This window comes from Podarcis cretensis (genome assembly GCF_951804945.1).
Source record: "Podarcis cretensis genome assembly, chromosome: 8".
NCBI classification, from domain to species: Eukaryota; Metazoa; Chordata; class Lepidosauria; order Squamata; family Lacertidae; genus Podarcis; species Podarcis cretensis.
Genome location: NC_137177.1, coordinates 28527877 through 28553120, shown reverse-complemented (window position 1 = coordinate 28553120; position 25244 = coordinate 28527877). Strand labels below are relative to the sequence as shown.

The 25244-nt window shown below is 42.4% G+C and overlaps 2 protein-coding genes and 1 long non-coding RNA gene across 6 annotated transcripts; 2 read left to right on the top strand and 1 right to left on the bottom strand.

Moving 5' to 3' along the window:
- The first annotated feature begins 1078 nt into the window (after positions 1-1078).
- Positions 1079-16259, top strand: CEP85 (centrosomal protein 85). Of its 4 annotated transcripts, none has more exons than XM_079986580.1 (12): positions 1079-1165; positions 4136-4818; positions 5778-5911; positions 6371-6488; positions 6686-6871; positions 8146-8298; positions 8528-8682; positions 10045-10162; positions 12909-12959; positions 13048-13155; positions 13668-13893; positions 15093-16259. In XM_079986580.1, exons 1-12 carry the CDS (start codon positions 1111-1113, stop codon positions 15254-15256), a joined length of 2151 nt encoding a protein of 716 aa, XP_079842706.1. In that variant the 5' UTR covers positions 1079-1110; the 3' UTR covers positions 15257-16259. The 4 variants fall into 4 exon arrangements, with proteins under 4 accessions (XP_079842706.1, XP_079842707.1, XP_079842709.1 ...); XM_079986581.1 differs by lacking the exon at positions 1079-1165 and adding an exon at positions 3651-3809; XM_079986583.1 differs by lacking the exon at positions 1079-1165 and adding an exon at positions 3886-3908.
- Positions 11411-12902, bottom strand: LOC307221869. Its single transcript, XR_013841574.1, has 2 exons — positions 12301-12902; positions 11411-12269 (listed from the first exon to the last, which is right to left on the bottom strand). It is a non-coding gene; the product is annotated as an uncharacterized lncRNA (long non-coding RNA).
- Positions 16260-19103: 2844 nt separating the features above from the next.
- On the top strand, positions 19104-24036 carry SH3BGRL3 (SH3 domain binding glutamate rich protein like 3). Its single transcript, XM_079986587.1, has 3 exons — positions 19104-19263; positions 20107-20274; positions 23122-24036. Exons 1-3 carry the CDS (start codon positions 19216-19218, stop codon positions 23185-23187), a joined length of 282 nt encoding a protein of 93 aa, XP_079842713.1. The 5' UTR covers positions 19104-19215; the 3' UTR covers positions 23188-24036.
- The last annotated feature ends 1208 nt before the right edge of the window (positions 24037-25244 follow it).

Genomic DNA, 25244 nt, shown 5'->3' with positions numbered 1-25244 from the left:
TTGGGGTTTAAGGATGGAGAAGGAAAAAATGGCTGCTGCCCCCATTTCTTTGAAAAAAACAACGCCTACCCTGTAAACCTGTTCTTTCCTACACACTTCAAATGAAACCACAAGTTCCTGCTCAGGTAAACAGCAGAGATAAAAAGAAATGTGGCATTCTTTATTTTAGCAAACCCATAACTTAATTTTGGCAGATGCATTAGGTGACAGGCAATTTAAGTGTGCTACATGACTCCTACGTTCTTAATATGCACAATGGCTGTAATCCTATTCACACATTTGGGATTAGGTCCTATGAAATTTAACAGGACTTTCAAATAAACATGCACAGCATTGGTAATGCAAAGGTTTTTTTAAACTTCCCAGGTCAGTGAACAGGATAAAAATATTATACATGTGCTTTTAAAATGTGAAAATAAAACATGTTTTGGCAAAAATATGGATGATCTTCTATATATCACACATGACACAAGTCATATGAGAGAGGCTCAAAGGCATTGCTCCAGATTTTGCATGAATATGCCCCACAGAGAACTGTTGAACTCTTGCCGCTATTGAATGTTGGAAATGAATGTGAAAGCTTTTAGGTGTGTATTCTAGCCATTGAATCAGAATTAAAAGGATTGTGTTATGTATTCATTCATTTATTAGACTTAGTCACTTGTCACCTGAAGGTCTGCAAGTGACTTACAGCAAATATATATATATATATATATATATATATATATATATATATATATATATTATAGTACATAATACCTTAGAAGGGTGAAGTGAGGGAGGGAGTGTGACTAACTCAACATACAAGAATTAAGCCTGATCTTACACCCTTTCTCTCTTCATAGCATATTACCATTGAATTTTTTTCCAGAGCCTGCCTGTTTGTCTGTATACCTTGTACACATACTGTAGTGATATCTTTATACCATACACAAGAGAATGAGAATATACTCTGGAGATCTGTCTATAGGTTGTGGAATAGGATGTGTTCCTTATACTTGGTTTAGGAATTCTTATAGATATAAAGCTTTATGTAAGATTAGAAGAGTGATTGGCTAGATACAGTCTTGTAAATTTGGTATTTATCTTAAATTCCAGATAGTTCCAAGCATGGCTGCCTTTGGGGACACTCTAACTGAGACCTCCTCCTCGAACAGAACTGATGGTAAGTTTCCATTTTTAAGTTCCAATACATTCCGGGTTACTGTTCCTTCTCATATTATTGCACACTTTTTCAGATGAGACAGTGGCAGAACTGAATCTGTATTTAGGATTGTTAATGAACTGAATGAGGACCAATAAACTGAAGTTCAGTCCTGACTATTGGACTGTTGCGGTGTGTTGTATGTGGGACTCACTTGAAGACTGTTCAGAAACTGCCTTGGATTGGCTGCAAGGATCAGATATTGCCATTTTTAAAACTACTCCACTTGCTAGTAGCCTGTTTTCTGAACATAATTCAAAGTGCTGGCTGTTGCCTGTAAAACCCTAAATATGTGTGATCTGACTCGTTGAAGGATTGCTTTCTCCTACACATGTCTGTCTGATAGTTAATGTTAATTTCCAGAGTATTTAATGTTAATTTCTCTGAGTACTACTCCTACCTTGAGAGGCTAGGCAACTGGTGATAACCTCCATTTGAAGATTTTTTCCTAGAAAATTATCCTGGCACCAAATTTGTTTTTGTTTTTTTCTTCTGGTGACATGTGTTCTCTGTTGTCCAGGACTTGCAGGCTATAAACTGGCTGATATTAATTGCTGGTTTTGCCTCCACTCTCTGTTTTATTAATATATTATTTTATTCTATTTTAGTAAGTTGTTTTTTGCTGCTCTGAGTATATTAGCTGAAGAATGGATCCAGATTTTGAAAATAAATAAATAGGCCTCCACAGTCTGGTTGTCTTTTTATCTCCCTTTTCTGAGACTTTGTCAACCAGGAAACAGATCAGCTTCTTGCTGCACATGGTCTTTTAAGTTCCTTTGAATTGAAATTTGTTTCCATTTTAGGAAATTTCAAAGGTTACAGTTGGTTACAGAGCTAATGGCTTTGGGGACTTCTGACTGTAGAAAAATTATCCATGATGTGACTGTGTACCATATAAGGAAACTTGATATGCCCTTTAGCTTATCTTAGCAGTGGGCAACTTTGCATATAAAACTTTCCCTACACAGATATACATTAGTATGGGATGTGGGGGAAGGCATTTGCTTAGTGCATGCTATGTGTGATGTTAATGAAACATCTATTTTGCTGTTTATATACGCATCAATTGAAAAGTAATTTGTTGGTACCCTGTCACATATACAGTGTCCATTTCTTTTTTGCATTATATGAAGTTGTCTCCTTGGTTTAGAAGGTAGACTACACCCTAAATACATTTCAGAGTGTCCAGAGTGCCCAAATTAACTCAGAGTGTCCAGAGTGTCCAAATTAACTCAGACTCCCTTGGTACTCAGACTCCCTTGGTAAGGAAGCAAGCACTTGCCTCACCACTTCAAGATCCAAATTGCTGGCACTGAACTAAAGACCTGTTAACCAGTGTCCCGATAAGGAGAGCAAGCACTTGTTCATGAGGTGCCTAGGGGTGTTCAGGTGGGAGAAAGGATATGACTTGCTCCATCTTTTCCTGGCTACTGTGGGTGCCTTCTCTTTCTCTGTCATCCACATCTGTAGCTGTGCCCCTAGTCTACTTCCCTCTTTTCATCTCTCATAAGGAGTTCTTATGGAGATGTTGCATAGCCTGCATATGTGCATTGCCTCCCAACACCATTCTACACTCTTGATGGGTAAATGCCATGTGCGAAGTAGGCCACCAAGGTGAGTGGCTTAGCTGAGATGTGAATTTTCCTATGCAAATATTCTCTGGGCACATCCAGATGCCCCTACTTTAAGAGACAGCATGTGTGCTTTTAGTTTTCCAGGGTGTCTTAAATAACTTTCCCAGCACTTCTGCATTCTGCAAACAAGAAATTCTAGAAATCTAATGTGGGATCGCATACATGCAGAGTCATGCTCTGTTCTGCTCTTAATAGAATTTGTTTCCTAGTGCCAGTATTCTGATTAGTATATAGCCATCACATCTTCGTATGATTGGCTTAATAAATACTAAGCAACACTGTGTTGCCCTCCTGTTTTTGAAATGTGTCTAGCTCTTGCATAATCAAACTTCAGTTCTTGGAGGAGTTATCAGCTGACCAATTCTTCTGACATATTTCATATTGGCATCTTGTCAGTAGATGCTTACCCATGCCATGCATAGCATCAATCCTGTGATAATCAAACTAGGGCCCTGCATTCCCCTTCATAACAGCATTTGGGTATTGCAAACATGTGGCAATATGAGATCAACAGGAAAGAAGCTGTATCCCAGAGAGACAAACTTTTAAATTGTATTTTTGCTGACTTAAATTCATGCAAAGGTACCCAAGAATATGGAGAGGAATAAATATTGTTAGTCAATATGGTGCCTTGCTGTTTGGTTGAACTGTTGTTGTTTTTCCTGTATTGAAACCTGAGAGTTGCTAAGAATAACTTCACACTTACATCTAGTCAGATCTGGTACTTCTGCGTCAGTATTTTCAGCATTCATACAGCCTTATTCTGTACAGCTGTTGGGGAGAATCAAAGCTTATTTTGGGGGGAAGCTAATGCCAAACAGGGCAGCAATTGCTTCACTTTTCTAGGAGGTGTTCCAATCTACTGCTGCTTTAGGGTAGTCGCCAACTTCACTTGACATGTCCAGCAGCAAATGAGAATTGCAGTGCTGTGGGTTGGGAATGTAATCAAGAGCTCAGCTCCTCGGTCCTGAGTAAGTGTTAGCATTTTATAAAGCCACACTTCAATACGTTTTTTATGAGCAGCTAGAAAGTTCCACTTTTCTTTTAAGATCTCATTTGATCAAATGAAAGTTAGTCTGGTTGCATATTCACATTTGAATTGTCTCCAGAGGCTGATGTAAATAAGCTAGGAAATATAGCTATTGTTTATAAGAAAATGGCTTTTCCTTTTTATCATATACTGTAGTAGCTCTGCTGCAATGTGTGAGGTGCCTAGCTGCGTAGTGTACAGATAAGCTACATTTCTCTAAAGTATAATGTTTTGAGCCTAATCTACCAGTTTTTTTTCTTTTCCCAGCATTCTGCAGTTCCAGTGACGGTTCTTCATTTCAGCCCATCAAAACCCAAGTGGCCATCCCTACAGCTCATGTCATGCCTTCCATGCTAGATAGGTCTTCTTGTTCAGTGGGTGAATCAAGCATACTTCGGACCACCCTGACTTCCTCTCTGCCAGTCTCTTCAAGTAGCACAGGAGGGCTGATGTCCAACCATGATCCTGATACTCTGAGGCACTCCCAGGTGTTTCACAGGAACCCTGTTCATCTTTATCAAACTTCAGTGGAAAATGGCTGTAACCAATCCTCTTTCCTTGCTCCTGACCAAACAAGTGTGGAATGTGCTCAGAAACCCATTAGACTGGCTGCTGAACTCACGTTTAACCAGTCTCCTCTTCTGGATAAGCAATCTGCTGGTCCTTGGTCCCAGCTTCAAATGTGTAATTCAGATACTGCTGTTACCGGCCTAGAAAAAGACCCATGCAAAGTGCTGCTAGATGTTAAACCAGCAACAGAAACCAACAGAGTCTGTGAAAAGCAGGTACCCTTGAGGCTTAATCCTGCTACTATGTACCCCAGCCCAACAGCTGCTCAGTCTCAGCTGTGGAAGCAGGAAACTTGCACACTACATCAGCATGAGAATTGTGCGCTTAGTGCCTGGAATCAGCACTTGGACCGTGTTCGCCTGCAATTGGAGCAGATTCAGGTAGAAGATCTTCTTGAAACAATCTGCTTTAGTTTAAGAGAGTGTGTGGACACAACAAGAGTATAAAGTTGAATAGCACTTTTAGCCCTTATTCACAGTTGCATATAAACAGAGTTATTCCATTGCATGTTTATTTTTCTGAAATATATATGTTTCCACTTTCTATTTAAGTGTGAGTCTTTCTCCTCTAAATTGTTTTCTGCTTTAATCTCTATGATAGTGGTTTAATAGAAATAAAATATACAGTTGTCAGTGACCATTGCTGTTGTATGGATTTGTCTGGTGAAAGAGTACAAGGTAATATGCTTCCTTGACTAACGATTAATGAGGGTGGAATTGATAATCATTAGTATTGTCTATGTGGTGCTTTAGTTTACAGGGAGGGGTGGCACTGTGCCATTTTTAAAGGAGAAGTTCCTGAAAAAATGGGCAGCCCATGGGTATGCATAGGGAGAAGTCCTGTATTTGTTGTATCTGGTTTTTAAGGGGTTTAGGGATTCTCCAAAGTGCATATTCCAGCCTTGTTTTTCCAAATGTTGTTGCTATAAATCATGAGTTCTTTTTGACTGTGTATGGAAAAAATTGCAGACAAGTAACAGCAAAATGACTGTGATTCATTTTGCCTTTTTGAAAACTTTGTCAAAAAATCCACACTCTCCCAGTGAGATGAAACCATCATTGTTTAGTGACTTAGAGCAAATCCCCTCCATTCCCTGAAGAAAGGGAACTTTCATGGTTGGTCCAGTGTATCATTCCTCTGTAACACAGAGAGTGATCTAAAATTATTGAGTGCAGTTCTTTATGGAGCTATTTTTTTCATAGTGTTTTGATGTGTGTCTGGAATAGCTGGGTGTAAGATGAGTCTTCTATGTATTGGTGCATGGAAGCGAATAGCCTCTTAAAAGTTGTGTCTGAGCTGAACCTAATGCCTTATTTCTGTCTGACCCTCATGATTCCAGCTGCAAAACAAAGCTCCTTGCTACCATCCCTTGGGGAGCAGTACTTCACTGCACACTGTTGATCCAGCCCAGTGGGTTGGTATTGTAAATTCAAATGAGAACCTGCTCAGGGAGAAAGAAATCCTCATTGACAGGTAGGAAATGGAAATAATATTTTAGATTTCCAACTATCAAGTCTGAGACTGTTGCTCAGTTAGCATGTAATGAACATGTAACACTAAGCCATACTATGGTTTAGCATGAATGAGCAAACATGGGGGTTCTGGCATTTAAGTTGTCACACTAAGCTGTGACTTGGTTTAGTGTTATATTCAAACCTGGGCTCATGTTTTGTCTCAGTTTCAGACAACACATATTTATTGTTTAAATTGAGGGATGACAATGGAAGGTAGCCTCATCCCCAGTTACCTTTTCCCTTTCCATTACTCTCCCTCCCCCACCTTTGCTTCCTGTCTTTAGATCATAAGCAGGCATTGGTAAATGCCATTTAAAAACTTGTATAAAGTCCATCCTACTGAATAAAACTTCTTGCTTTCTGAATATCTGACTTTGCAAATGTAAATATGTGTGTTGGGGTTATTCCTTTTTTGAAGGCAAAGGCAACACATTTCACAGCTGGAGCAGAAAGTACGAGAAAGTGAGCTGCAAGTCCACAATGCCCTCCTGAGCCATCCTGCTGCTTATGGGGATTTGTATCTGCTCAGAATGCAGGTAAGTACCATCAATTCATGGCTGGTGTGGATTGAAGATTCTATTTGCTTCATTTTTCTGAAGTAAGAGCTACAGAAATAATGCTTGGGTGAAGAAGGTTGGATTAGGGAAATGCCATACTAGTCATCTATCATTTCAGGATCTTCTGAAGCTCTGGATCTGACAGTATCCACCATACCATTGGTCTTTTTTTGCAGGAAATGCAGCGGGAAAACATATTCTTACGAGCTCAGTTTACTGAAAAAACAGAATCTCTTACTAAGGAAAAGATTGAATTGGAGAGGAAACTGGCTGCTTTAGAAGCAAGTGTAAAACAGATCCAGGAGGCCCATAAGGAGACTATACAGAAGCATACAGTGGAGCTGAAGAAACAAGATGAAAGGGTGAGCTGTTTCTATTAATACAATAGTTATCTCCTGGTTTCCACTAAGATACTTGGTTACAAAAGGAAAACAGTACATGGGCACATGGTATATGCAGAGTGTTTTGCTTCTGATTATGGACATTGCAGGTAGTAATTATAAACTATCACAAAATATGCAAGGAATGTTGGTATACAGAATTCTCCCCCTCATGAATTTGGGGTTAAGGCAAGAGTACAACAGCTTCTTGCACTTGAGTTTATATTGAAAGATTGACTCTGGAGCAAAGAAAACCTAGTACTTGGCTCTTCTGACATCTAAACCTGGAGTCTTGATACAGTTCTTGCTTGCTGATCTTGCATCATGTAGCATTGCTTTTGGAAATTGGTTTCTGTGTTGAAGATCAGTAATGTGAGTTAGAAATACAGTGGTACCTCGGGTTACATACCCTTCAGGTTACATACCCTTCAGGTTACATACCCTTCAGGTTACAGACTCTGCTAACCCAGAAATATTACCTCGGGTTAAGAACTTTGCTTCAGGATGAGAACAGAAATCGTGCAGTGGCGGCGCAGCAGCAGCAGGAGGCCCCATTAGCTAAAGTGGTGCTTCAGGTTAAGAACAGTTTGAGGATATGTACGGACCTCCGGAACAAATTAAGTACTTAACCTGAGGTACCACTGTAGTACTGTTTCATTAGTAACAATGAATGAATGCTAATTGCAATACATTTATTAGGCAAGCTTAGCAAATTCAAAGTTTATTTACTAAATATAAATAAAATAAACATGTTAAACAATTTTGCTCTCTGGGGCATCAGAATTCCTCTCCACCAAAACCCCACATCAGCGTTGAAGATTCTACATAATGAAATGCAATGGGCAGAAAGCTGAGCACATCAAGATTTTTCCAAAACGGTGGCACCAGTACTGGACTGGGTTTCTCTGAGCATCCAAATCCTACAGTTTTTCAATATGAAGCTTTAACTGTGCTCTGCATGTAAAATGTGTTGCATTCTTCATCAGCATGTCTTAAGGAGAATATTTTTTTTACTTAGCTGACACAACTTATCCCCTGACATCATGTTGCTGCTTTTGTGTAGCCTGGAGTGAGATTAGCCTGTGTGATGGCCCATTCTGTCTTGAAGTACTCTGCTTGAATGAAGTCTCTAATGTATATTTTATTTGTTGCTTGTAGGTTAAAATAGTGTTTGCCCCTCAAAGCTGATACATGCACTCACTCAATGAGTGAAAAACAGTCCTCTAAGAAAGCCCCTACTTTTGTTCTTTGTGCAGGTAAAGGCAAGAGATAAACATATTGAGCACCTGAAAAAGAAGTGCCAAAAAGAATTTGAGCAGAACCGTGAAAAGCAGCAGAGAATTGAGACTCTGGAGCGTTACGTTGCTGACCTTCCAATGTTGGAAGATCATAAGAAACTCCACCATCAGGTATATTGGTATCTCCTGGATACAGCTGCACTTATGCCAGGTCTTTGCATCTAACTGAGTGTGCATGGCTGGCTGGAATGGCAATCTGTTTTCAGGAAGTGAAATATTCTGATCTATTCAAATTTCTTGGAAGAAGATGTAGGAGACATATGCTTTGCGTGAAAGAAAAACTGCTAGGAAAGAATTCTATTGGTTCTGAAGTGTGCTCTCTCTCTCTCTACTTTTTTAGTTAAAGGAATCTCAGCAGGCAACTACAGCTTTGCAGGAATCAGTGACCACTCTTGAGAAAGAGCTTGCAGATGTTCGTGCCAATTGTAGAGAGAAGGAGCTGCACCTAGAAATGCAGAAACACAAAGAAATGGAACTGCTTTCTACCATGCGCAGGTAATGCTCTTGGGAACTGTGAGTGAAGAAACAGAACGAAATAAGAGAATGTTATTTGGTGTGGTCTCAAAGTCTTATATTGTATAGTGCTTGTGGTGGAACTTCCCTATAATGCATTTCTATCAGGGATGCAGTGAGAGACAATATGATAGTATAAGCCTCGGGAATGAGGGTGGGGGCAAGAGGTGGGAATAGCTGTAGAAGAGTAAACTTGAGTAGCGGTCGAGTGGGAAAGAGATCGTGTTCAGCTTGCTGTGTAGATGCACAACATTCAGTTTTTAAAACTATAAAAGTGAGTAACGGAGCTTGGGGGCAAAGAGTGGACTCTGGAGTTAGCGTGATGCTTGAGAGAGAAAAATGGACAATGGAGGAGCAGACACCACAGGAGCTGAGTATATGGGTATTGGCCAAATCTGCCTTGGGTGCCTTGGCATAAAGGCAGTATATACGGTAAATGCAATAGATAGATAGATAAAATAGTTGGCTATAGGCATGTAGTGAGCTTGTTATTAAAAGTGTGTCATATCAGTTTTGTCTTCCAAATTATGGTATTCTGGCTTCAGAATCAAGAGGAGATAATTTGGCACTGGGCTTTGGGCTGCTTTTAAAACATTAGTAGCATGTGATGGAGGCAGATCCATTTTGTTTAAACTACCCAGTTGTGTGGAAGAGGGGTGTGTTTTGAATGATTAGCAGTAAAGGGAGTTTACAGTGGGGGTGGGGGGACATAGTCCTTCCTCCTGCCCATGAATCTGTTCCCCATCAACTGAGTGTCCTTGCTTGGGATATCTTTTTTAAAAAATTGTAGCTGTTTATATTCTGTCTCTAGGGATACAAATCCTTCCAATGTGAATCACAATTGCCATCAAAATCCATTGACACAATCACAATAAACAATATAAAAACATAAATAATCAGAATTCTTCCCACAATGCCTTGTATTTGGGGAGTTGACAGGACAGTCTAGTTGAAGCAGGCTTCGAGGCCTGCTGCCTCTCCTGAGATCCAGTGGAGACAGGGTGAACAAGTTTAGGGAACTTGCCATGCTGATTATGTAAGGTTGTCAATTTCTTCCCATGTTGGATGAGGGGTAGGGAAGAACTACAACACAATGTTTGGCTTTTTCGTTCTTTCACAGAAAAATGTGGCCTTGTCTCCTTAACACAAATGTGACTTAAGAATGTCTTTAAAATGTGTTTTTTGTTACTTAAAAGTGTATGCTTTTGGAGCAGAGTAGGATTTCTACTTTGTCAATATGGGATCAAGGGGTGGCTGTAGTTCAGATTGAGTATTATGAAATCCATCTTCAAGGGGTGAACTTGTTGAGGTCATTCCATTTAGCATTGGCATCTTGTTTCTTAGTTTACAAGATAAAATGCAGCGTGGGAAGAATTCCGCAACAGATGACACTGCCCAGGAGTTGAAGAAAGAGAAACAAGAAAAAGATTCTCTGCAAAATGAATGTGATCTCCTTAGGAAGGTAACCTACTCCCAGTGGGGAATTGGTGGTTATTGTGGATCTCATATTCTCTGGCAATTGGATCATATTCTTTGTGCAGTCCCACATATGGGTTCTGTATCTGCTAAGATAGACATCTCTTTTAGATAGGTTAGCTCAGTGATTAACATCACACCCCTACCTCTAGGTAGGCAACCTTGCTATTCTCCTATTTGTGAAACTGCACAGAGATAACAAAGAATAACATTCTAACAAAGAATGTCATTCACTGAGGCGTCATTGTGTACTTGCACCCTTCTTCCTCACTGCAAATGCCATTAGGACCTGCTGTCACTTGAGTACTTCTTGTATAGTCCCTGCAACAGTGTGTTAGGAACTGAGCAGGAAGGCAGGAGCCATGTCTCCAGGATATGCACTGTGAGGGTTGGGAGCAGGCTTCCCATCAAAATTAGTATTGTCTAGTTCTAGAAAGCTCCTAAAATTGTTTTATTCAGGCACAGAATAGGGCTGGGCGATATCTGGTTTTCAATATCACAATATCACCAGCAAAGCATCACAATATTTTGATATATCATGATGTTTGAAATAAGGTTGGAACTACGTAGAGGTGAATATGGTAATGCCCTGGCAACTGCTAGTACATACGGGTCTAACTCTAAAACTGATAAATTTTTACTTACCTTTAGCATGTTGTTAAAACTGTTATGTTATAGTACTACTGTACAGATAATGTTTAATTAGCACATTGTCTCTAAAATTAAAGCTGTAGAAGTAATTCAGTAGCATAGATATCAAAGGTATGGTGAGATAATGTTTACTGAAAAATTGATTACATTACTAAACAAGAAAAAAAACCAATTCACAATCACAGCCACACTTTTAGATATTCAAATATACCGTATTTTTTGCCCTATAGGACGCACTTTTCCCCCTCCAAAAATGAAGGGGAAATGTGTATGCGTCCTATGGGGCAAATGCAGGCTTTCGCTGAAGCCTGGAGAGCGAGAGGGGTCGCTGCGCACCGACCCCTCTCGCTCTCCAGGCTTCAGGAAGCTATCCACAAGCCATGAGAGCCTGGCGCGAAGTCGGACAGCTCTCCCACGGCTTGCGGAGAGCTGCCTGCACCCCGAAGCCTGGGGCGAGCTAAGCTCAGCACGCCCCAGGCTTTGGGCAGATATCCGTAAGCCTGGAGAGACAGGTGCGACTTCCCGCCGGGCTCCCTAGGCTTGCGGATAGCAGCCTGTTCTGGGGGCTGGGGTCGGGGGAAGCTCTAAACCAGGCCAAAATAGAAATAATGGAATGGATAAATTTTAACAGAACAAAAAATTGCTAAACAAAGTTTATAGTTTAATGCCAGGGGAATTTGCATTTCTTTTATAAACCAGGCCAAACCAGAAAGAATTGACAAAATTTTACAAAATAAAATATTATTAAACAAACATAATTTTTTTTGCAAGGAAAATTTGATGCATTTAATTATATGAAGATTTACTCAATGATAGCGTGCTTCAACTTTATCATTACAAATTTCTGGAGAATATATTAATGTTCATATATTAATTTGTTATTAGTAAGAACAAATTTGTAAGAAACCAAAGGGGCAAGAGGAGAACTGAGAAGAGTTCTAGGGTAGGGAGAGGGTCTGGAGGAGAAAATGAGGAGCATAATGAGGGAGAGACAGAGACAATTGAGCATACACACAAACCAACAAGAAGCACATGCATATGGGGAAAAGAGGGAAGTCGCCAGAGCAGCGTGTTTTTGTTTTTTGTTTTTTACTATTACCCCAGTTTATATTTTTATGTGAGAACAGGAGGAGGAAATGGGCCCCAGATTCCAGAAGCCATGCTTCTACCTAAGCCACCTACCAGCCCGGTGCCTGCCTTTCAGCAAGAGACTGGCGTCTCTAAGGAGGTTCCCGCTTGCAGGCTGTTGAGCTCCACCTGCTCAGGAGACAGAGCAGTCAGGCGACGTTAGGCTGCACACTCACTCGCACACATGATACCTCCAAGGATGATTTTTGCCTGCTGTTGAGGAGGCAGGCAGGGGAGATGGAGAGCTAAGGCAGAGAGTTACCCTGCAGTTCACACACAATTTCTCAAAAAGCAATTTTTGCATCAGGCTGCTGCTGCTGCTGCTGCTGCTGCTACAGGAGGCACAAAAGAGCATCTGAGGCAGAGTTACCAATAGTAATGGCTGCACAGGACAGGAAGAAGCATCGGCTTCCTGAGTTTTGCAATGTTGCGCTTTTTGACTATTGCACACAAGCGCACACACAATTTACGATATATTGCCAGATTTTTTTTTTTAAAAAAGTGGTTATCACAATTTGCTCTTTATATCGATATAAGACAATATATTGATATATTGCCCGACCTTAGCGTAGAACTTGTATGTGACTGCACAGATGACCATGTGAGGAACCACGGTTACAGATAAACATCTGAAGAGGGAAGAATTTAAATCATGAAGATCTTAAGCTCAACAATCTAGTACTTCCTGCAAGTGTGGTCCTTAATTAGTGGTGTATTGCTGTGAATAGTTATATTTCAGGACGAATAATCTCTTCTGAAGAGTCCACAAACGATTTGGGGTTGAGAGTAAGATCAGAATGTAACCTCTCTAATTGCAAATATGGGGTCATACACAGTATTGCAGTGCTCATAAATGCATTTGTTAAAGCAATAAATGTTCAGTTTTTATTATTTTGCTAAGAGTACATCTAAGGGTGCTAATAAATAAATGGGAAGGTTTTCATCTTTTTCAGATTGTGGATAATCAGAAGAAGAAGATGAATCGGTTATCTTCAGAAGTAAAGGTGAGTTCAAATTGAAGGGTTGGATATATGGTTCATGTATCCAAATCACCAACAGGATAATAAGAACTTGTTTGTTCTTGTATTCCAGGATCTAGAGAATCGGATTGCTCAGGAGGAAGACACAGGTCAAGCTCTCAAAGTGGAAGCACTGAGGCAGGAGAATGTAATGCAACAACTGCGCATAGCAGTGAAAGAGGTAGTCTCCCTTTTAAATATTGGCATCTGTTAAACAGATTAACCAGCCAAACAACTAGGATCTCCATTCCCAGTCCCTCCTTCCCTCCCTTTTCTGCTTTAGAGCACCTTCATTGCCTAATAGGTCTGTGTTTTACTTCTCAGATTTGTAACCTTATTTGAATCCTCCTTCCCTTTGGTTTATTATACCCATATAGCAATAGTGTTTAGTGTTTTTGGTGCTCCTAGGCCTGTACAGCAATGTGTAGCTTGCAGTGGCTTTTGGTTACAAAAGCATAGTATCAAGTAGCTCAGGATCTAGTATCTCTTTTATTCCCACCTCCCCAGTAATTATGGTTAGAATTGAGATCACACAGTGACCTCTGATATTTTATAACGACATTAGGAAGTGGGTGCTGCTGCTAATCTGAAGGTTTCCAAAATAGAAGACATACTGTAGAATTGCAGTCTCACACTAGGGGGTGATAGAGATCTTCTCTAATGCTCCAGCTTCACTTCCCCATTCCTTTTTAGCTTTCTGTACAGAACCAAGAACTGATGGGAAAAAATCTGACTCTTCAGGAGCACCTCCGGCAGATTGAGCCGGGTCAGCTACTGTCTGATGAAACAGCCCACCTTATTCAAGAGCTGCATAGAGAGCTAGCCAGCTGCCTGCAGGACCTGCAGTCTGTCTATAGCGTTGTAACGCAAAGGGCTCAAGGAAAGGATCCCAACTTGTCTTTATTGTTGGGGATTTGCAGTAAGTAAAACTGAGTTTTTTCAGCAGCTAGTAGTAGAGGAATATTCTTTCTTTGGGATTCTGAAGATGTAATGCTTCTCCTGTTTTATTGGTTGCCTGTTGATAGCACAAGGGTTGCCAACGCTTTCTAGGTCTGTGGGCATATTTGGCGTTTTGAGATAGGTCTGTGGTCATAGCCATGTCTCTCCTCAATCCCCATGGTCATTCTGCTCCCACAATGGACAGAGGAGCACACACAAATTCCTTGCTTTTTCGTGAGGTCTATGTAAAACTGAGATCCAGTAGAACTGATACAGCCTCATGAATTTGCCTGATTTTACACAGAGCTCTCAAAAAGCATATTCAAAATAAAGCTTACATTGGTAGCCTGTTCAATAAAAATTACATCCAGCCGCTTGCCAACACTGCTAAAATATGAATACAAATCACAGATTTTAATCATTACACACAATGGTGACTTTAAGGGGATCTCTTGAAAAAAATGATGATCCATAAGCCTTAGATTCATGTGTTTGCACCATGTCAGTGCTGGAAAACACTGGATCCATGAATCTTATGACTCATTAAATGGGCATATGATCTGTGAGGAACTGCAAAAACGTTATGCAATTTCAAGAGGATCCATTTTACATGTGGTGCGTGCACCCACATGCTCTCCCTGGCACTCCTCTCTCCCTCCTGACTCCAGCACCCTAATTTCTCTCCCGAGCCCCCCCTCTTTAGCTGCTTGGGTGCTGCTTGAAGCCTTGAAAAGCCTATGGAACTGAAAAAAGAAACGCAGGAGAGGGTAGCTCACTTCCTCCACCCTTGCCTCCTAATGACAAAGGTTATGGAGAGTATTGGGGGGCACTAGGAAAAGTCTGTAGGAAAAGAGTGTCATGGTGCCCCCATTTTGGCAGCTTGGGGTTTTATGCTGAGGATATCTTGTAAATTGTTTTGCTGTCATCAAAATTATTCAGTTATGTTTGCTTCACTTGAAATACCGTTTCAGAATCACTAGACCATTGACATTCAACACTTCTCAGTATACTTTCTTAACCATTTGGAGACATACCCAAATGTGTATTAATAATAGTGAGAGCTAGAATGTGCTTTAAAAGGGGGGGGGGGGAATAAATCTGTTTCTAGCCTTAAATGGGATATCTGCAATCCCTGAATATTACCTCACTCATCTATAACTTTGTTCTCCAATATCACAGCTGTGCACTGTTCAGTTAAAGAAAAGGATGACTTACAGAAACCGGGCATGATAGCGAAGAAGCTGGAGGATGTAAAACAATTGCGCAAAGAGATTGAAGATTTACGGACTGCTATTTCTGACAGATATGCACAGGATATGGGAGATAACTGTATCACACAATGAAGGCAAAATGATGGGATCCAAGGACTAAGATTCGACATCCATGAAAGCTGCTATAGGGTGGGATTTTCCAAAGCTCCTTCAATATATTATACTTCCTATTTGATGCCAAGTGGAGCGTGTTTCCTGCACCAAGAAATCAAAGTGTTTCTCTTGCCAGGAAGGTTCTTTGAAGAAAATGTCTGTGTTTGGCACACATTTCCTTTTTATTTGCAATTGGTTAAGATTTTGGGCAGGCTACCAAATAGCTGGTCCTTCCAACTGTGAGTTCTCAGCAGTGACATAATTGCAGTTCCAGGGCTAGTTCATGCTTGCAATCACATGCCAGTAAATGCACCCTCTCTTCAGCTTGTAGCCTGCAATTTCATGAGGAAGTATGTGAATGGAGTAGTACATGGTTATAGCTGACAATCATTTCTGTGATTTTTGCAGCAGCACTTTTTCTAGATACCATAGTCATAGGAATCACTCTGGCTACTGTGCACTGCAGCTTACGCAAAAAAATATTAGTGCAATTGTGGACATGCACAAGACTGAGGAGCCACTATGTCAGCGTATGTGTAGAAACATTTAAATTGGTCTGGATAAAGATGTTCTGAAATTCTTCAGTACTCTGAACTGTTCTGGTTTAGAAAGGACCCCCAAAGAAGCAGGAGTACAATGTTGGGAGTTCTAAAAAGCCTTGATGCATTTACCCTCAAAAGCCTTATAAGTACAGCTGCTACCAAGGAGTCTGGTCTTAAAAGCCTTTATTAGTTCTACAAATGTCTAACTGGGGCAGGGGGGCTATAACCTACATTAGTAAAATGGCCTTTCACAGTGCCTGTTTTAATGGGTTAAAATGTTCCCATTCAAATGCACCTTTTAAACTGTTTTTGTATGTCTCTGTTCTTTACGCACATACTATATATTCCAAAGTGTGGATTTTCATACTCGTGTGCCTTAATTCCTAGAAATAAACTGTCTGAGATCAGCTGCATTCTTATAGGTGTGTGGCTGTATTGCAGCATTTGGATTCTTTCCATCTATCATGTGGATCTGACTTGAGCAAAAATATTGAGATCCTTCACTGGTTAGTTACTATGACTAAACTGATCTGTACAAGTTATGGAATGTAGGTAGAGGAAGAGTTTTTGAATGCCCCTCATGTTTCAAAATAAAACGTCACACCTCCAGTTAGAACATTTAAGATCTTGGCAAGAAACCTATGCCTCTTTCTTTACACAGATGGGAACTTTATAATATGGAAGAATGTTCAGTCATGTAGCCCAGATGTGTTATGCTCTTGGTGCAATGCATGTACTTGTTCTAAGGTTTATGAATACACATGGAATTGCCAACTTAACAAGCAGTTAACTACAAACTTAACAAAGAGCATTTGTTGCCTCTTGCTGCTGTTCTCCCTACCTCCCTGGATATAACTGCAAGCGTACTTTTTAAAAATCTGCCTCAACATGCAATTGGCTGACTAACATCCCACCAGCAGTCCCTTTCTATGTAGGCATTGTTAAAAGTTCCTATCTCATCTAAAGTGGTGGGTTACATATCTCTGAATCCATCTGAGGTGCATTAATAATCATTCATAAAGAACTGAGTAAACTAGTAATAAAGATGTATATGAGAGAGGAGGAGAGAGCATTGTGAAGTAGAAATTGAGGAACTTGGTAACCATCTATCTAGGCTTCAGTGTGAAAAGGGTAGATTGAAAAGGGTGTATCGAACCTGCAGAAAGATGGGCACACATGACCCATCTCAAACGCCAATATCTGTTTGCTGTTGAGAACAGATGATGCAGAAATTGAATATTTTGTTCATAGTTTATTGCGGCTATAACTTCTTTCCAGGAGGAATCATTTTAAGCCTGCTGAAAAAATGGATTTAAAATACAGCTTTAGGTTAGTGAATGGATTGATCAAGTACAGTCATACCTTGTTTTGCTACCAGGATCCATTCCAGAGCCCCAGCCGCTAGCTGAAAAGGACGCAAGGCAAAGCACCGCGTCTGCGTTTTTGCACATGCGCGAGTGGCAAACCTGGAAGTAACCCGTTCTGGTACTTCTGGGTTTCCTGCAGACGTTCGCCAAAGTGGACATTAGACGAGGCAGGCGTTCGCGGAGGTATTACTGTAGCAGGTTGAATCTGTTATCAGCATGAAAGGCTGGAACATCCAAAGTTGTGTTTTGGGACAAGAATATAGTTTTCTTGATGCTAGGCCGCTACACCAAAGAGCCTTAACCAACAGAAAATAATGAAAGTGCTGAATTTCTGACAGTTAATGGAAATGTGGCATTTACATGACATTCTGCCCACTGGCAACTGCTACCCCTGCCAAAGCTATTTCCTAATGAAGTGGGAGTTGTGTGACTCCAGCCAGTGAAGGGATAGTTGCTTTGTTGTCATGGCAAACTCACTGCAAAATACCAAAGGAAGAAAACATTATTATTATACAACAGGTTTACCGGAAAGAAAAATCTTAGTTATAATTTTAAAATATCTGAGTCACAGATTTTGATTTTGTACCTAAAGAAAGCTTACTTTGCCAGGCTACTTGGTACTTAGTATTTTGGTTACAAAATAAAGTGGAGTTTCTGCTTTTTAAAAAAGTGCCTTTATCCTGGACTGCTTTGAGTTTTACCTCTGCCACACTTCGCCTTCACCCTGCCTTGCTACCCTCCCATTTCATGAGTAATAGACTAATCCAATTTGGCACTAATTTATTGTATTCATACCATTTTCTCTGTGAGGAACCTTTGGCCCTCCAGGTGTTACTGAAAGTACACCTTCCATCATCCCTGCCTGGTGGCCACGCTTGCTGGTCTAGGTAATGCTAACACAATGAAATAACTTCAGGTGTTATTTTGTTGCTCAAGCAAACCCACATATCGGGTGTGGGTGTACAGAAATGTACATGCTGGTAGTGCTAGAGTTGTTATGTATGCAGGGGTAGTATTACAGAGAAAACAAATTATTAGCTGAGTAAATAATATGTGTATGAATTCCGAGGCAAACTTGCTGCCATATACAGATAGGTAGCCGTGTTGGTCTGCCATAGTCAAAACAAAATAAAAAAATTCCTTCCAGTAGCACCTTAAAGACCAACTAAGTTCTTGGTATGAGCTTTCGTGTGCATGCACACTTCTTCAGATACTGGTATCTGAAGAAGTGTGCATGCACACGAAAGCTCATACCAAGAACTAACTTAGTTGGTCTTTAAGGTGCTACTGGAAGGAATTTTTTTATTTTGTTTTGCTGCCATATTTTATGCATCATAAAAGGTGTTCTCTTTCTGAAAGCAGGGAGTGTCTCTTTCCACGATGGTGTTTGCCAGCTGGAATTTTTATGAGCACTTTTATCCCTGCTTGTAGAGTTCATTCTTCCTTGATTAACTGGGGAAGCTTTTTAAGTCGAGCTTTTTAAACCAATTAAACGTTGCTTCCTTACTGATAAAGGACCGATACAATGTAGTTCATGGACCATAAACTATACTTTAATGGAAAGTAATGGTTGGTATTTTCAACTTTCTGCTGTCCAACTATGCACGGTCGATGGTGGTAAACCTCAGGCTGCGCGTTCTTTCCTCGAGAGCAAGTCTGCGCGCGAAGGAGCTTCCTTCCAAGTTAAGACTTCCCGGACCAACTGCAAGTGGATCGTGAAAGATCTACAGAGACACACACTCCTCCTGAGAGCCTTTGGGCTGAGGCTCCGCGCCTCCTGAGGGAAACCGAGTCCCAATCCAATGCATGGGGACAACGAGCGACCCGCCTCCAAAGCATCGCCTGGCGGCCGGATCGCAGACTATCCGCCCCGCATGCCCGCGGCTGTAGACCCCATTGGCCTCCGCGATCACATGCTGGGCGGGGCTGGGAAGGAAGCAGATTCCTTCTCCACCCCTTTCCTCCGCTTCCTTCCAGGCACCCACCCAGCAGCCAAAGAAGAGAGGGAGCGGCGACAAAGCCCAGCATCATGGCCAGCCTCACGGTCTACAGCACCTCGGTGACAGGCTCCAGAGAGGTGAGTGGCGCGCCAGGGAAGGTGAGCTGCCTCGCCGAGCGGCTGGCTTCTCCCCCGCCCTCCTGGCACTCCGAGGCGGAGCTTTTCCGCCATCCCTCTGCAGCGTGCGCTCCCCTTTCTTGCTCCCTCTCCCTTCCCCGCCCCCATGCAGCTGGCTGCCTTTTCAACCCTCGCGTCCTCCCGCTTGAATTGAGCCCCCCGTTTCTTTCCCCCTCCCTTCCAGCTCCCTAGACGGGCTTCTCTTCCATAGGGGATTCTTCTCTGTCCAGATGCTACAGTCATCTTGTTTTCTCCCCCAAACCCCGCGAATGATCTATGAGAAACCGGAGGGGAATCCAAACGGGGAGCCCCTCCAGTTCTCTGATGGCGGAACGAACCAGAATGAGAGGTCCAGATCTCCCTTCCCATTTGAAAGATGATTTCCCCCCGCAGCCCAGTGTCTTCCTTGAAGAACACAACGCCAGGCTGATGGGAGTTGTAGTCCAGAACATCTGGAGGGGACCAGTTTTTTCTAGGGGTGGATCCTCCCTTCCAGATGCAGTCTGAAGCAGCAGCTCCCTCCCCCTTTCATTTCTGAAATGGCCCTGCCCTCTCATCGATGCCTAGAATCCCGCCAGCGCTGTCATTTGTACATACTGGGCTTGGTCTGTATTTGGAGAGAAGTGGAACCTCCTCCCTCACAAAGCATGGCTGGTCTTGCAATCCCTGCCTCTGGCTCTTTGTTTTGCATTGAGCAATATGAGCAGGCTGTGTTCCCATGTGTGACCTTCCCTATGTATCAAATCCCAGAACAGGGCGTTTAATCTCCCACTCACCCTCCCTCCCCCTTTGTGTGTTCTGCAGATCAAATCTCAGCAGAGCGAAGTGACCAGGATCTTGGATGGAAAGAACATCAAATACACCCTGGTGGATATCTCCCAGGATAACGCCCTGCGGGACGAAATGAGGGCCAAATCGGGCAACCCAAAAGCCATCCCTCCCCAGATTTTCAATGGGGACCATTACTGTGGGGTGAGTGGTTGGTGCGGAAAAAGTTATTTCGCTCCCCGGTCAAGGCTAGTAGTGAAGAGATGAGTTGGCTGTTCACAAGAGGTGTGACTGGTGTGCCCCCCCCCCCCGGACAAATTCTGATATATAACTATAGATCTGAAACCTGCAAGACTGTTCATATATTTAATGGCCTTCAAGAGGCCTTTAGTTTGAAGCCTTGAATGCAGACCAGACCTATGTATGCAAATACATGTGTGAGTAGGCCTGTGTGCCTTAAAAGAGGAGGCCTGTTGCTTAAGTCAGGGGCCAAATGCAGCCCTCCAGGCCTCACCCCCCCACCCCCCCGTCTTTGGGACTTTCCCTACTTTACTGGGGATTGAACCTGGGACCTTCTGCATGCAAGGCCAATGCTCTGACACTGAGCTATATGTGTAAACTTGTTGTTGCCCTGCCCATTTTTTCTTCTGGCCCTCAATCTGAAAAGATCACACGTACACACAAACACACACAAACAAACGTGGCTTAATGGATGCCTACCCTGGTTTATGTACAAGGTTCTTTATGGCCCTATGTATGAGTTGCACTTACAGCTTTTTAAGGCAAGGCCTGCTTTGTCATTCTAGCCCTATTGTAGTCTGTCCATGGTTATGCCCTAGCAGGCTGTGGTGGCTGGTAGGATGGAAGGCAGGGAGACTAACACTAGGTGGGGCTAGAGACCAGTGACAGGCAGAGCCCCCACCCCATGTCTGGTTGTAAGTAAGAATACGGCAGGCAGGCAGGTAGGGCTGGCTGAGGGCAGGCTGGGGTTGATGGGGTGATGCCCCATATGCCTGAATGGACCTAATTAGATTTGTGGGTAATGCATGTATAACGCTCAGGTGCTAGTTGGGTTGTATGTGAGTCTCATGCTTTTTTTCAACTCATTGTAGTAAATGCTCACTGCAAAAATTACAAATGTAGTATATGCGCAGTGACGTATTATTTTAGAGATTTACAAGTTGACCAACATTTGAGCTTTTGGGCTCCTTCCCCCCAAATGGGCTTTTTAAAAATGTCCCTTGGGTGAAAAGCCTACCCTGGCTATTTGTGGACATTTGTGTACTTAAAATGGCATTTGTTATTATGACATCCCTGGGGTGCTGCTCTTTTGAGGTGACATGCCGTTGCCATCTGACATCTAGGGAGCAAGCAAAGGTTCATGCTCTTCTTTTGTCATCAGCTGCTTGTTGCAAAGTGCTTCAGAATGTGTGGTGAGCAGCAGGTTAAGTCAGGAAATAAAAGTGAATCAGAGGCAATGTGCCTCTGCTGGGAATTACAAACGGAAAGAGTTGCTGTTGCACTAGGGTCTATTTGTAGCCATCCCGTAGCCATCTAGTTGACCAACAGGGCCCCTTTTGAATCAGAGCGAGGCTAAACTGTGTTTTTTAATATTAAAACAAAACTTTGTTATTGAGCCTCTTCTAGGTAGATATGTCAGTGGACTACTAACTGTGCCCTCCCTGTCTGGAATAGATCTTGGGATCATAAGGATCCTCTTTCCTCCCCACCTCGAGGATTCCCTGATATGACAGGGAAGCTGTGGCCCTCCAGAGGTTACTGAAGTTCCCATCAGCTCCAGCCAGCCTACTCAGTGGCCAGGGATGATGATAGTTGTATTTGCATTCCAAATGGACCCAACCTCCTAAGTCCTTGTCAGCCCTATCCTGGTCACAGGTTATCCAGCCTCCATGTTAACAACACCCAGAAGTGACAGATTCCAGATCAGAAGTCATTTCCTGTGTCACTTGTGAAAGCTCCCTTTGTAACACCCAGCTAACAGGAAGCCTTGTTTGGTGAAAAGGGCTTTTCAGCCATGAGCCACCCATAAGGATTGTGTCATATACATCATTAAATAAGCTTCACCCTCTCTGTCTGGGGACAGATTTCCAGTGTGGTACTTGGGCCAAGTTCTGAACGACTTTTATGCTTTAGGAGTGGGGGGTGAGAGAGATTTGAAAGAGAGTTGCTTTCTGTTGGACCGTTTTTTGAAAACTCTGAAGCCAAGGTGCTTGATTCCGTGGTTATCCTCCCTCCGCAACCCTTGTTCCTGACCGCACAACAGTGCTCACTTAGTCTCTAGGTCACTTCATCTGTTCTAAAGTCTGCCTGTCTTTACAGACAGGAGGTAATGACCATTGTTTACAGCAACCACTTTTTCTGAAACAAAATTTTAATAATGAACCTCTGGTTAACTTTGGTCCCTACTCTTTCTGCTTCTGATGAGCCTCTTGAGTGAGCAGGTTGCGGAATGGAGCAAGCTAAATTTGGGAGCACAGAGGCTTCTTCGGTGGTTGGTGCAGAATTCCTCATACAACTCTCTTGACTTTTGTTTGAGTACTCGGTTCAAAGGCTTCCTGTGTCATGTTCCTGTGCCTTGATGAGAAAAGAGTTCTGTTGAGCTTCTTGCCCTAGTAGCAAGAAGCTCAACAACTGCACTATACATTTAAAGCAGTATCATACCACTTTAGACAGGTATGATGGCTCCCAAGAATCTTGGGAACTGCAATTTGTTAAGGGTGCAGAGTGTTGTTAGGAGACCCCCTTTCCCCTCTGAGGGCCACAATTCCCAGAGTGGTTTAAGCATCAATCCTCTCCTCCCAGGGAACTCTGGGAATTGTAGCTCTGGGGAAATAGGTGGTCTAATAATTCTCAGCATCCTTAACCAACTACAGCTCCCAGGATTCTTTGGGGGAAGCCATGACTATTCATAGTGGCATGAGACTTCTTTATGGGGCCTTGGAGAGAAAGAGGCTTCTAGCTTTCAATTACATATTGCCTTATTATTGACTCTGTATTTGAGTTTTGTTTTTTGCTTCTCCCATCCGGCAGGACTACGAACTGTTTGTGGAAGCAGTGGAACAGAAGACCCTGCAGGAGTTCCTCAAGCTAGCCTGAGCATGCTTTGTTCCTTGCCCCTTGACCCTCTGCCCTACCCCAAACCTGGACTTTGCATTCCAAATGGATCACTACCCAACCTCATATGTCCTTGTCAGCCCTAGCCTGGCCCTGTGTGACCAGACACCTCTCCAGCTCCCTTTCATTGCCTGCTTCCCTCTCAGCATGGTCAAAAAAGAAAAAACACTTTGCACATTCCTTTGAATGCTGCTGGGCCTTGCTCCTCGTGCCTCTGTGGATGAGAAATCTACCAGTCAAGGACATCGGAAAGCAGAGCTTTCCCCAAACCTCCTCCCCCCACCCCTTGTGCCGAGCCTGCCCTTGAGAAAAGAACAAGGGGAGGTGTTGCCTCTTGTCTTATAACCAGTTGCAAATGCTGGCTTCCACACTTCCTCTTTCATTCCTACCCAGGAAATGAGAGCAGCAGCCGTCTGCTATAATTAATATTACTTTGTTATATACCAATGCAAAAGTACTGCACAAGATGATGCGCTGAAATTTCATTTTCTGACAGAGAGATGGGGTAGGGTTGTACGTGTGTCTTAAAAATTACTTCAGTGCAGCTCAGACTCTCCTAGGAAAAGCGGTTTCCAAGAGGATAGTGAGAGCAGATCTTGTATTCCATTAGTGTGTTCCCACCCCAACTCATATGGGACGTATATAGAATGCTAGGTCTGTTCTTGCATCAGCTGTTTCACACTTTTTCTTTTTTTAAAAAACAAAAAACAAAAACTGGCTTTTTGCAAATATGGACCAAGTGCATTTTCAGGTTTTTTCCTTGCTAAAAGCAAAATTTGTAAAAATGGCCATCTCATTTGAGATGCTATTAAATGTTGCTAAAAACCTCAACTGTGGCTTTGTGTGTATCTTTAACTGGAAGATAAAAGTGGAGTACCATCCTGATTATTGATTCAGAAATCCATTTTCCAGCTCTCCTAATAGCTGGGTTGATCACATTTACTATACCTCAGCACAAAACGATTTGTTCCTGGATCAAGCGTTGGACAGGTGGCAGAGCCTTGTAGGCTATATTGGGATGGTTTGAGCACAGTTGCATCAAATACCCATAAATTTCTAAAATACTATCCTTGCGCCCTTCCTCAATAACTGAAGTTGATGTATTACAAAAGCGTAAATTGTAAAGACTTGTGCACTGAACCCAGGATTGTTTTGCTGTGGATGTACGATGGGAGCTGCGGCATCACAGAATTGTTTCTAGTTACAGTCAGGTTGTCTCTAGGAAGGAGGCTTGGTTGCGATTCGTCTATTCAATGGCAAGATTGATTAATTCATTGTGTGGGATTACCTGCCAGTGAAAACAATGCCATGCAGAAGGTGCTAGTAGGGGAAAATGCACTTGATAGTGATCATCAAGAAGAGGCCCTTAACTCATCATGCACTACTTCTTTAAGTGGAGTTCCCCTCACCTCCCACAGAGGAAGGCAGTAAGCCGGTGTAAAATGTCAGCTTACTCATTTGAGCTCTTCTTAATTTGAGACTGCAAATGGGAACTGCAACAAAATGTTGCAGTGTGTGTGCCTTATGCTCAGGGTGCCAACCAGCCAGCATGCTCTCTTCCAGAATATGCCTTTCTGTTCCCACTTTCCCCAGGCCTTTCTGTTCCCACTTTCCCCAGGCTTTATGTTTTTTATTCTTCCCCATCAATCATTCAGCATTCAGTGCTCAGTACTCAAGAGTGGTTTAACAATTGATCCCTCTCCAGAGGGAAGGAACTCCGGAAGCTAGCCTTGTGAGGGGAATAGCAGCCTCCTAGTAACACTCAGCACCTTTAGCAAACCACAGTTCCCAGGATTCTTTAGGGGAAGCCCTGGCTGTATAAAGTGGCAGGATACAGCTTTAAATATATAGTGCAGATGGGCCTAAGTCTGGCAGGAAAGTAGTCCCCATCTCCCAGTTCGGCACCAAGGAGGGGAGAGTGGGGTCTTGTTTCTGTATTGGTGCTAGGCTGTGGAGACTCAGGACAAAGCTTCAAATCAGAAGAGGCAGAGTTTACAATGAGCACAAATGGCTGAGATTTGTGGACCTCCTGGGCATTG